At 40.2% G+C, this 13,066-nt stretch overlaps 1 protein-coding gene across 1 annotated transcript in view; it reads right to left on the reverse strand.

The window, feature by feature from the left end:
• Positions 1 to 6,313, reverse strand: part of LOC126281581 (modular serine protease-like) — a 192,287-nt gene extending 185,974 nt beyond the window's left edge. The window contains exon 1 of the mRNA XM_049980662.1: positions 6,138 to 6,313. Within this exon, the coding sequence (XP_049836619.1) occupies positions 6,138 to 6,189 (52 nt within the window). The 5' untranslated portion in view covers positions 6,190 to 6,313. The remainder of the gene's footprint in view (positions 1 to 6,137) is intronic.
• Positions 6,314 to 13,066: the final 6,753 nt, after the last annotated feature.

Here is a 13,066-nt window from a genome sequence, read left to right on the forward strand (position 1 = left end):
AGGGCAGATAACCCTCTGACCGAACACGCTGAGCTAACGTGCCGGCACCCGTGAGCTATCTGTGTGAACATCCGTACTAATGACCTGAGAACAGTGCAGCACAGTGGGGAAGAACACCTTTCTTCTGTAAGATAAAGCTAATGACTTTTTATAAAATTTTCTACGGATTTTCCAAGTCCTTCCTATACAGAAACACATTAAAAGATGAAGGAAGGAAGGAAGATGAGGATTTAAATACCCGCCGATGTCGAAGTCATTAAAGACGGAGCACAACGGCCGTAGTGGCCGAGCGGTTCTAGGCGCTACAGTCTGGAACCGCGCAGCCGCTACGGTCGCAGGTTCGAATCCTGCCTCGGGCACGGATGTGTGTGATGTCCTTAGGTTAGAACTGCTCAATCCTAACTAAGTTCTAGGGGACTGATGACCTCAGCAGGTAAATCCCATAGTGCTCAGAGCCATTTTTGAACGAAGCACAAGCTCGGACTTTGAAATCACACGGCCAATTTCGTTCCTCATCCTTAACATAGGTACCATCCCAGCATTTGCCTCGAGCGGCTAAATCTGACACGAAACCAGAATCCCTATGGCCGGACGTGGATTTGAAACGCTGTCCCCAGTTTGCGCGTCCGGTGTGCTAACCACGGCGCCACCTCTTTCGTCAGTATAAAGTAATGAGTAAAAAAATTGGACATTTAAGATTCGCTTTGCTTAAATTTCTGTAGTTTAGGTCGTGACTTTGGTAGACGTGTCTGCGACATTTATTCCATGTTTTGTCCACACATATCCACCGTCCGATTTCATACTAACTTCGGGAAATGTTAACTTTAAAGCTGAATTTCAGGTGAACGACCCACTTGAAAAAAGAAAAAAGGAACCTTCTCAAAGGCAACGAACGTTTTAAAAAAAGCGTTCATTTGAAACCTGCACACATGATAGAGTCGTAGTTCTGTGTTATCCGATGAATTAAATGCATCTAGTCTTTCCACAAGTTTTCGATTAAATACCACTGGAAGCCTGTTAAAGAAAAATAGTTCGTACCGGATCTGTAAGTGGATTGCGGATGCACTGTGGGATGTCTATAAGGAAGCTTTCAGTAAGATTTACGTAGATCGATAAACTGGAAGTGTGGAAGAATACGGGAAGACTGCAGTTTTTCGGGAAGACATTGCCTGCAAGGCATTTGAGGTTGAGTGTCATATCTACTGTTCAGTAGCAAGCACTGAGGGATGAAGTGACAATTCTGTCGACTTGGTATGAGTCTTGGGTGGTATTAATAATCGCTTCAGCTGTATCTTCGGCTTTTATTACTGTACAGCTACCGAATTCGTGGCGTTAAAGCCACATCTTCAGGTGACATGAATAAAACGGGGAAAAACACATTCGAGCTTTTCCGCTCTAACATTCGTTGTCTGTCAAATGCAACACACCGCTAAAAGGCGGCTGCCAGATCCCAATACAGTGGACGCATGACATACTTTCGTCTTTTAGCTGTGTGTTGTATTTGACACACAACGAATGTTGGGAAAAAACATTCCGAGCTTTTCCGCTCTAATGTTTTAATCCTGTATCACCTTAAGATTTGAGTTTAACGCCATAAACTGGTAGTGGTATAGGAATATGTCATAATACAGCTCAAGCGATTATTAATACCGAAGATGAATACTGTTAGTTGTGGTTACGCCACCCAGAAGGTTGTCTAAGCGCTACAGTTTGGAACCGCGTGACAGCTACGGTCGCAGGTTCGAATCCTGCCTCGGGCACGCATGTGTGTGATGTCCTTAGGTTAGTTAGGTTTACGTAGTTCTAAGTCCTAGGGGACTGATGACCTCAGCTGTTAAGTCCCATAGTGCTCAGAGCCATTTGAACCATTTTTGAAGGTTGTCTGCAGTAGAAATGAGGGTTATCAGGGACGTGCGTCTTACAAGAAGTCGGAAAATTCGATCAGCATTAAGAAATTAAAATTGCTTCTCTTTCACTCTATTAATAACGAAATTGTGACAGGATGTTTTTCAACCGGTCATTAATTATTCTGCATACTGCATGGAACTCATAATAGGGAAATGTCTTTCAAATAGTTTAATACATTCGCGAGAGGCATATCATATCTCACAGAAAAAAACGATGTTTAGAAGCCCGTACCTGTCACACTCTTGTGTCATTGATTTGCATCTTTTCTTTGTAACGATCAAATAACGTCAAATCTTTCTGCCTGAACAGGACTGGCTGTTTCGTTATTTACGGAATTTTTATTTTAAAAAGTTTTTTGTCGTCTGTATTTACGCGAGATGTGTTTTTAGATTTTACAACAGATGAACAAAGGAGTAAAAGTACTTGAATTCAGATATTGGGTCGCTTTCGCGGGAGAACGTAATTAAGAAAAATACTAAAGTTATCGCGCAATAAAGAAAGATTACGAAAAGGCAAACCTACGTCTCTAGCATTTGTAGACTTAGAGAAAGCTTTCGACAATGTTGACTGGAATACTCTTTTAAATTCTAAAGGTGGCAGGGGTAAAATGCAGGGGTGCGAAAGGCTATTTACAATTTGTACAGAAACCAGATGGCAGTCATAAGAGTCGAGGGGCATGAAAGGAAAGCAGTGGTTGGGAAATGAATGAATAACATCGGGGAGAGGCTACAACCCTGTCTCAATCTGTATATTGAGCAAGCAGTAAAGGAAACAAAAGAAAAATTTGGAGTAGGTATTGAAATTCATGGAGAAGAAGTAAAAACTTTGAGGTTCGCCGATGACATTGTAATTCTGTCAGAGACTTGGAAGAGCAGTTGAACGTAATGGACAGTGTCTTGATAGGAGGATATAAGATGAACATCAACAAAAGCAAAACGAGGATAATGGAATGCAGTCAAATTAAGTGTCCCATTTCCTAATCTAATTCCTCAGCATCATCCGATTTGAAGTAGTAAAGGAGTTTTGCTATTTAGGAAGTAAAATAAGTGATGATCGTCGAAGTAGAGAGGATATAAAATGTAGACTGGCAATGGCAAGGAAAGCGCTTCTGAAGAAGAGCGATCTGTTAACATTGAGTATAGATTTAAGTGTCAGAAAGTTGTTTCTGAAAGTATTTGTATGGAGTGTAGCCATGTATGGAAGTGAAACATGGACGATAAATCTTTTGGACAAGAAGAGAATAGAAGCTTTCGAAATGTGGTGCTACAGAAGAATAGTTACGTGATCTATCCACCTTATCTTCAGTAATGAGGAAGTATTGAATAGGATTGGGAAGAAGAGAAGTTTGTGGCACAACTTGACGAGAAGAAGGGTTCGGTTGGTAGGACATGTTCTGAGGCATCAAGGGATCACCAATTTAGTATTGGAGGGCAACGTGGAGGGTAAAAATCGTAGAAGGAGACCAAGAGATGAATACACTAAGATTCAGAAGGGTGTAGGTTGCAGTAAGTAGTGGGAGATCAAGAAGCTTGCACAGGATAGAGTAGCATGGAGAGCTGCATCAAACCAGTCTCAGGACTGAAGACAACAACAACATCGCGCAATAGCCGTTGAACGAAAACAACGTAAGCAACAAAACATGGCTGGTTGTATTGAGAATTTGTGGCATATTATATGGTGGTGAATAATTCCTGTGTCCCTCTCCGGAGAGGGTCAATTCAGCCAGCCTGTACAAAAATATGAAGTTAACCTATTCTCAATTTTTCATGTATTAAACGATGAAGCCGTGCGCCAGATCAGATATGGGACACCACCTTTCTGTCGACGACAAAACATTCTCCCAGACAACGCATGACGTAAGATTGCGGCCCCATGACGGTTGGTTAGGATGCCGGTATCAATGTTTACACATTCATCACTGGAATAATAAATATGGAGTCCGAATCAAATTGTGTGTGTGTGTGTGTGTGTGTGTGTAATACTGTAGTCCGACCGATGTAGAAATGCTTGAATATCTCCGTTGGCACAGAGGGATTCTTAGTATCTCACTAGAACCTACTTCAAAAATTTCAAGAGGTCACCACGGAGTCGACAAAAATTGTACCCTTCAGGCCTCCGCATATCGCACCCCAACAAGTGAAGGCGAAATTGGAACAACACTTTGCAATGTTACACGGTGTCTAAAATGTATCCGTGAACAGAAACTTACTGTAACAGACCATAAAATGCACCCTCGGTCGCACACAATGTGGTTTGCAGTGCATACATGTAGAGCTGAGTTATTGTCCTGAAACTCTGAAGTCGTTTTGGGCCATGTGACACCAAAATATATTATTTCCAATACCTGAGTGCTGGTGACGTACTACGCTTACAAGATTTAGGGTTTTTTTCATACACCACAAATTTCGCACTCTGAGAAATTTTGCTATCTGAAACAATTTTGGTATCCTACTGTTTTTTATTATGATCGTCGAGGAGGCGTTTATCTCTTAACAGGTTCGTTTCGCGTCCTTTAAGTACGTCACGGACACGGTATTTTCGTTGAAGAATATAAAAGGAAGATGCCAGTGGTCTCCCACAATCCGAAAGATGATGCCGAATTACAGTGGACAGAAAGGCAAAGCCGCGGCCTGTATGGTGGATGGCATACTCGCCGAAGAGTGCATTGCTCGTAAGAAACGGCCCATTTTCGTAGCGGAGACTACTGTTTCCATTTCAAGGCAAGTCTGTTTACTAACTGGTTCTACACGTTTAGATAACGGCATATGCTGTAACAGGCAGCGTCAACGAACTGGGGAGAGCTGAACAGTAGAAGGCCTATTGTTAGTACGAACTAGTTATTGGATCTGACGAACTGCACCCGTTGGCAGACTTTACTGACGAACTGTTGCGATAGGCTTTTAAGAATAACACGACAGCACCATTTAAACGTATGCCACTCAAACGAATCGCTGAACTACGGAAACAGAGGGAAGTGTACTCTGAGAAGTTCAATAGATTCTAAATTTACAGTAATTCTGCTACTGTTGCGTAACGTTGTGGGTATCATGAACGTTCGCAGAAATTTCGTTAACACGATGCAAGATCAAAAAATTGCAAACTTGACGAATCACTTACGTCAACACTGACACACATGAGGTGCCAAAGAACTGAATGAAGTTGATATGTACGTGTGACTTATTGTGCATCGAACTACCTACATTTAGGATTTTTCATGTAAATTACTTAAATAACATTACTCCAACAGTATACTCAATACAAATCATTTATGCAGAGAATTAATAGACAGTATGCAGCTTGATATTTTGTATGTAAGCTTATTTCGGCTTTATTATTTTCATCCGTACACCTGAAAAACTCCTATATTGCATCGACCATGTACGGACAACAGCAACAGTTAACACAAAGCTAACATGTCCGCTTACAACGTCAGAACGGAAGAACAACACCCAATGTAAACAAAAAAAACCTTTATAAATTATATATTATGGAAAAAATAAATGCGATTGGTAAAGGCAATAAAACCGAAATAAGCTTATACACAAAAATATGAAACAGCATACCGTCTACAAATCCTCTGCATGATGTCCTACAGTGACGTTTGAAATTACATTTATGTTATTGACATTAACACTCAAGTTCCCTTATTACGGGACCTGTAGCAAACACTGTAACAAGTAAAGCTACAAAATATGTATGTACATATATATTCATTTGGTATAACGTTCGGCTGAAACAACGTTAAAAATAACATCCTCATATGATTTAATCCACAATATTCGAGTGTTTAATGAAAAAGATATCAATCACGTCGAAACGACGGCTGGTTGTTGTAGTCGACCTCCAACCCTACCACAGGCGTGAATGTTACGAGGGTTTAGTGGTCTAGGCTCAAGTGAATTATTTTGGCACTGCTGAGGTCCCCATTCACCTAGACTGCAGAACAGCGCCAAACTAGCAGCCCACACCAGTAGTGGCCTGCGCCCCCCCCCCCCCCCCCCCCCCCCCAAATCTCCCTATCCGGCGCAAACACCCACCAACCCCAACCTTACTGACACCTATGCTCTATGCTAGGTGTGTAATCTTCGCCTGATGAATATCCCATGCAACGGCGATCATTACACCACGACGCTGACACACGACAGAACGTTGTTCCATAGTGACAACTATCGCAAAGTCCTTAAATCATGAATAGAAGTTTGTATGTCCGAACAGGTAGCGGTACTTACAGACAGCGAGCAGCAGCGAGAGAGCCCACAACTGTCCTCGGCGGTGGGCCATCGTGCACTGCAGGACGTGACGATCGGCCTGTACTGCGGACCGAAGCCAGAGGCCTCTAGCGGGCACTGACAGCACAGGGAAATACCGCTACAGACGAGCAAGTCAGGAAGCCGGCCAACCTTGCCGGGTTGTTTCCCAGTTTGCAGGATCACAGCGCTGCAAGGACGCCAAAGAGCTATTAGCTAAGAGAGCGTAGACGTCACGTTCCGTTTCCAGCGCGATGACAACTATTCCTGCCGCCCGCCGCCCAAATCTCTTTCTGACACGCCGAGCTAGCTCTAAAGATCCCTGTACAACGGAGAGAATGGAAGCGACCGAGCGTTCGCAGTGTTCGCCGGTGTTCATAAACATTCATTTGTATCTGTGAACAAGCGTGGCCACTGGGGAGTACGGAAGGTAACTAACAACAACAACAACAACAACAACAACAAAAGCGTCCTGTTGTTTCAGCTCTCCCCCTAAGCAACAACAGTTAGCCACGGTGCAAAACTTTGATATTCAGGCAATTTATCTTGCTTCGTTAAAAATCGACGCGTTCACCGTACAAACTAATCTTATGTCGGAAATGAAAAATGCAGGCTTAGGTGTCTGAACCTTTCCGCAAGTGTGCGGCACGGTTAACGGTGAAGTACAGCTCGAACTTTCCTCTTTTCTCTAATTTCTCAGTACAAACGGGGGAGGGGGGGGGGGGGGAGAAATTCGTAGATTTACTTTGCTCGTCTGCTTTCACTCAGATATAGCAGCTATTCAAATGAGAAAAGATTTCAAAGTAAATGTCTTCAGGTGCTAATTACCAGAGATAATCTGGAAGAGCCACGCATATGTCGTTTCACACGTCAAAGGTTTTTATTGAAGTACACGTAAAGAAAATAACGTCAATAAATGAAATATGAATATGCATACAACCCGTCACATAAGCTGCTTGATAAAGTCTGCGATATAGTTAATTAGAAGGCAAATAGCGTGACTGAGAGAAAACGATATTTATGAAGTTCTAAAGTAACAGTGATATATCAATCACGCGAGTACTGCTACAATGAATGTAAGCAATGACAATGAGCAGGTATATGTAGCCACACATGTTATTTGCGCATTTACATTTTAATAAATTACCATGAAATTACAGATCGTTGAAAGTCTTGTGATTATTTGCTTTGTTTCAGTGTGATTCATGTATTTAATGAAATTTTTCATCTTTTTCAAGTCCCCTCTCGGACCTTTAAATGCTTCTTTCAGTAAGACCCACTTCCTTTTGGTACAGCATTTTTGCTGTGGATCTCGCAAGCATCTATGAAACAGGATTTATGTCACATTCTCTGACCTGGAGTAGCAAAATCGACAAAAACGACTATGACGTACTTCAAAATAGAATGCTGTCGCGTTTTTCCGAATTCTGCCGCAAAAACAAACCATTTTTTCTTATCTCACCTTTCACTTACTCTCCGAGGGGAGAGAGCCTTGCGAAAGACGGCACTGGGAAAGGGGGATCACAGACCCGCCTATAACAACGGAAACAAGCCCTCACAATCAGTCACAGAGGGGAGGGAAGGCGGCAATTCAACAACAATCTGCCATAAAACAATATAGGCAAAAAAACAACATTCCGGGGGGCAACAGGCTGTATGTCACTCAAACGATGTGCCTGCTGTTCAGGTTTGCATGGTTTAGTTATTCTTGTACAGAAATACGGTGTGTGTGCGCGCATTTGAAATTTTAAGAAGTGATGGACTTCGTTCCTTTTTCTTCCTTAAAACAAATTTATCCTAGTCCCAGTGAAACTAAAAATGGACATACAAGAGAAACAAAACCTGATATTAAAATGGGCGAACCAAATAATTAGTGGAAATCTGAAAGTGTTATATAACTGGCGCATAGTGCTGTAAGCTGGGGAAATTCAATTATCTATATGTAGTTTGTGCGAGAACACGAAAAAGAAGAGCTGTTTGTTGCGAATGGTAATTAATACTACTGCTTCTCTGATGATTCCGCCAAACAGTAGAACTTACCAGTTTAAAACTGACTTTGTAATCATCATTTGCGTTGCTGTCTATATTTAAAAAATCTAAGTTAGATGCCCCTGAAAAAATCGAAAATTAAGTCAGGCAGATGGTATTCAATAATGACAGACTTTGTGTTTGGGTAATGTCGGTAGACTCTTCTAATTATATGTGCAAAAGCAGTGCAGAAGGTGAACTTGTAAACACACTACTTAACGCTGTGTCCGCTAACAGGATGTAGAGCGAAACTTATATAGCCATGTGGTGAAGGAATTTTGGTTAGACATGATATTAAGAGCAAATACTCCTCAATTGCTACCGATCTATTATCGCAGGAGTTTGATTTTAAAAGGACTTGCCACCCCAAATCGCTTCCCCATATATTATCTATGTAGTATGTGGATCACCTCTAGCAGTCAGTCAGACACTTAATACTGTTTGGAACCTGTAAAGTCTCCAGATATTCTAATCAGAATTTATAGCTGCTTTGAACAGCCACCAAAGATTTCGAAACCATTAAGAGATATGCAATAAATACCTAATGAGCCAAGGAAAAAATTTGTTAAAACTATTGCTATTCGTTGGCTCTAATTGGGTGAGGCGCAAATTGTGTTTAATGTCCTCAGGCCTCTGTATGAGCGAGTTCACGCGCCTCTGAAAAGTAAAATTGCGACCTGGCACAAGTTATCGTTGTTTTTTTAATGAAGGTGAGTTCGCGTTTCGTGGAAACAAACCGTCTATGTTGCAATGAATCTTGTTTATCTTATTTAAATACTCTAGTGTCTCACTCAAATTTATAAGCAAGTTATCTATTAATTTATAGCTCGTGTACTTATAGTGTTTCATATACTATCTAAAAACTACATAAATGTTGATGAGTATGGCAATAAGCAAATCACAAAAATATATGCACTAATTAATTCTACCAGATTTATAAGTTAAACACCTTCTTTAAATATGTGTAACTGGAATGGGCAATGTTTGACATTCATTCCATTGCATCTACTGTTAAAGAAATGGTAGATTTCATTCATGTGAATAAGATGAGTGAAAAGTTCCCTCTTATGTGTGCAAGGAAATACTCCTAGCGTATTATATAATTAAATCCTTGTCACTGTGGGCGAGTGTTTAGTTGCCTGAACAGTATAAAAACATATTAAAATTTGTCTTCCTGTGGAAAGAATTAGTAAACTAGTGATGGTTAATACTGGAGGGACATCTTCAAATGACCTTGATTTTGAAAAAGCATTTAGCGTGTGGAGTATGAATAAAAATCTATGTAGCCTAATGTGATATGATTACATTACAGTAAACTGTCACTATTGACTTGATTATTTTACATTATGACATGTATGAAATGTGTGGATCAGTAAGTGTAAAAGTTAATTTAAAAATAATAAAATTTCTTTTACCTGATTACTTTTATCTTCGATTTAATACACATATATTTCAATTTTAAAACCCTCATTACTTGTACAATTTATAAAATTCTCCACTAGCAAAACTTAGCACAAATTTTTTCACATTTAGCACAAATTAAAATCATTTCCCAAAAATGCATAAATAAAAATTTTATTTTCTAGCTTAAACCCAGCTATGAAAGCTATACATTCTGCTGTGAGAACCGTGACATTCGCATCAGACCACTCCGTCACCCATAACCTCATGTCAATAACTACAGTTGAATCGCAAATCAACAAATGAATACTTCCTGTGCTGCTAGCGCCAAAGTGGAGATGTGATCTTCCCGTAATGGTCCGCTGAAAGACCGACAACCGGTGGAACACAAGCAAACACTTGCGAATGTGAAACAAAGATGACCAAACGGTAGGTGCTCGTGCTCTGTTTCTGTTATGGTTTGGAAGAAGTGGAGACTATATACGAAAATACTGTAGAACTATGACTGCCTACACAAAAAGAATATTTTGTAATAATGGGTGAATGTTGTTGTGGGATCCCACACAGACAATAAGACAGTAGAAAATTTTATCTTTGAGGGAAGAAATGACAGGTGATAAAACGGTAGATTGCTGCAATCACAACGATATGGTTATTACCTGAAATATAGAAGTAGGTACGTATCGGAGGCACCAGAAAAACACAGTTTCAATTATATTATACATGTATTCTTGTAAATCAAGGTATATAAATCAGATAAAATCAAGCTACGGCTCCTCAGGTTCAGACATAGAGACCACAAACTTGTGTTGGTTCTTTTAAATCTAAAATTGCATTTAGCCAAGATATCTGTCAAAAAGAAATGGAGTGTAGTAGGAATGAATGATATAAGAAGCAGTAAAGATGTCTTATCACAACCATCAGTCATCTGAGTGGCTCATTTTTCCAAAGCCATTTCAGTGGAATAATATCGAAATGGGGATAACAGAGTCAGCAAACGAGGTTTTAGGAAAAGGAAACTAGAACCCAGAAAACCTTGGATGACAAAATATTAAACCTAATTCAGGAAAGCAATAAGCTCTATGAGGAAAATAATTAGATGACAGCAAAATAATGACTCACACCCCAACCAAATGCAGGGAAGAAAGGAGACATGGACCACAAAGAGAGCCGAAGAGATACAAGATCAGAAAAAAGGAAAACAGTCTCAACGCTCCCCGAATCCCTACTCATTCAGTGCTTCCTCTTCGTGCCCCTTACAACTCTTACAACTGCCGTTTAGTTTCTGTATAGGTTCTATACAGCCTTCCGCTCCCTGTATTTTATCCCTACTACCTTCAGAATTTCAAAGAGATTATTCCAGTCAAAACCGTCAAAAGCTTTCTCTAAGTCTACAAATGCAATAAACGTAGGTTTGCCTTTCCTTAATACTGGCCCTACGACTTATCCTGGAAGATAGAAGTCGATCCCAGGGAAGATCAATTTGGATTCCGAAGAAATCTAGGAACACGTGTGACAATCTACCAGTTTCTCCATTCTCCTGCAAGGAATTCATGTCAGTAATTTGCAGCCATGACTTCTTAAACTGATAGTTTGGTAATATTCACACCTGTCCGGTCCTGCTTGCTTCGGATTTGGAATTATTACATTATTCTTGAAGTCTGAAGGAATGTCAGCCATGTCATATCTTGCACACCAGATGAAATAGCCTTGGAAAAGCCAGCAATGTCGAAACTATCAGAGTTCTGACGGAATGTTATCTACTGCAGGGGCCTTATTTCGACTTAGGTATTTCAGTGCTGTATCAAATTATTCTTACAGCGTCATATCTCTCTTCTCATCTTTGTCCTCATCCCTTTTTGTAACAGTGTCTTCAATTAGTAGTAATTAATAAAGAGGGAGTAGTACTGATAGACAAATGTGACATATGTGCTCGTCGGAAAGAACACATAAAAGAACTGTACGATAATAAGCACTTCAAGAATGAAAGTAATCTAATTGAAGACACCAATGAGTGTGAAAGAGAAGTGCAGGGTCCTCCAGTCATGAGGCATGAATTTGAACATCACGTTTGAAGTCTCTACGAAGGAAAAGCAACTGGTGCCGATAATTTTTTTAGCAATTCTGCAGGAATGTTAAGTAACGACATGAAAGATCAATTGTTAAGAGTAATAAATGAATGCTACGAAAGAGGAATCTTGCCAGAAGACTTCCCAATTTAGGTGTGGTAACAGTTCTGCATTGTGCGAACAGTAGTTGACTGCATCAACATCATAGAACACTGCCAGTGTTATAAATGCCTCCAGAATAGTAATTTCATTTTCCTTTTATTTTGTTTCTAACTATATTAATAAGTATATTGGGGAAAACCAATTTGGACAGAGGAAGAAGAAGAAGAGCAATTTTGGCCTTTTGCTTACATCCACCCTTCTCCCCAATAGCATGCACAAGATTCTGCCTAACCTCCATTGACTTAAATTAACCTTTTGACAACGTGAACTGGGAGCTACATCGTAAAACAGTGAAAACATTAGGACTTCATAAATCATTCTGCTGTCGTTCCTGTCAACTCTGTAATAACCAGAGCGCAAAATAAACGCTTAGGAAGAGGCCAAGATTAGAAAAGGTGTCAGACGAGGCTGTCCCCTACTTCCACCGAGGAAACTATTATCACAAATGAAAAGAAAGAATAAAAGCCAATGGTGAAAGGATATATTGTCTCTCACTTGCTGATGACACGAAGTGGACGAGCGGTTCTAGGCGCTACAATCTGGAACCGCGTGACCGCTACGGTCGCAGGTTCGAATCCTGCTTCGGGCATGGATGTATGTGATGTCCTTAGAACTACTTAAACCTAACTAACCTTAGTTCTAGGGAACTGATGACCTCAGATGTTAAGTCCCATAGTGCTCAGAGCCATTTTGCTGATGACATCGTGATTGTTGCAGACTTCGTATAAGAACTGAACAGCGCATTCCAAGTCCTACCAAACTTTTGAAATAAAAAGTGAAGCAATGGAGAACAAAAATAATGGTAGTAAGGAAAAGTATGCGGAAAATTAAAACCAATATAACAATTGATGACGTCAGAATTGAGAAAGTGAAACAATTTTATTATCTTGGTAGTATAATCACAGAGGACAATAGAAGCTTAATGGAAACGAAGAGAAGGGTAGTATGGCAAAGCAGTTATTTGTATCTAAGGAAAACATTGTAACCAGGAAACATGATTTTTCAGAGAATTTTCTGAATCCATATTCATATTTGTATGGAGTACAGTTCGCTATGGAAGTGAAAGCTGGACTCTAGGGGCGTTGAAAAGGAATCAACTTTAAGCCACTCAAATATGAATAGGTTGAAAAATGACAAGAACGAGCTGGACGAAGAAAATAGCTTTAAGTCTTGAGGCAAGTCAATAAGGAGAGAAAAAATTATTGGACAGGCCATTTCCTTTAATAATCATTTTCCTCTTTTCCATCAGAC

The sequence above is a fragment of the Schistocerca gregaria genome, chromosome 7 (genome assembly GCF_023897955.1).
Source record: "Schistocerca gregaria isolate iqSchGreg1 chromosome 7, iqSchGreg1.2, whole genome shotgun sequence".
NCBI lineage: Eukaryota > Metazoa > Arthropoda > Insecta > Orthoptera > Acrididae > Schistocerca > Schistocerca gregaria.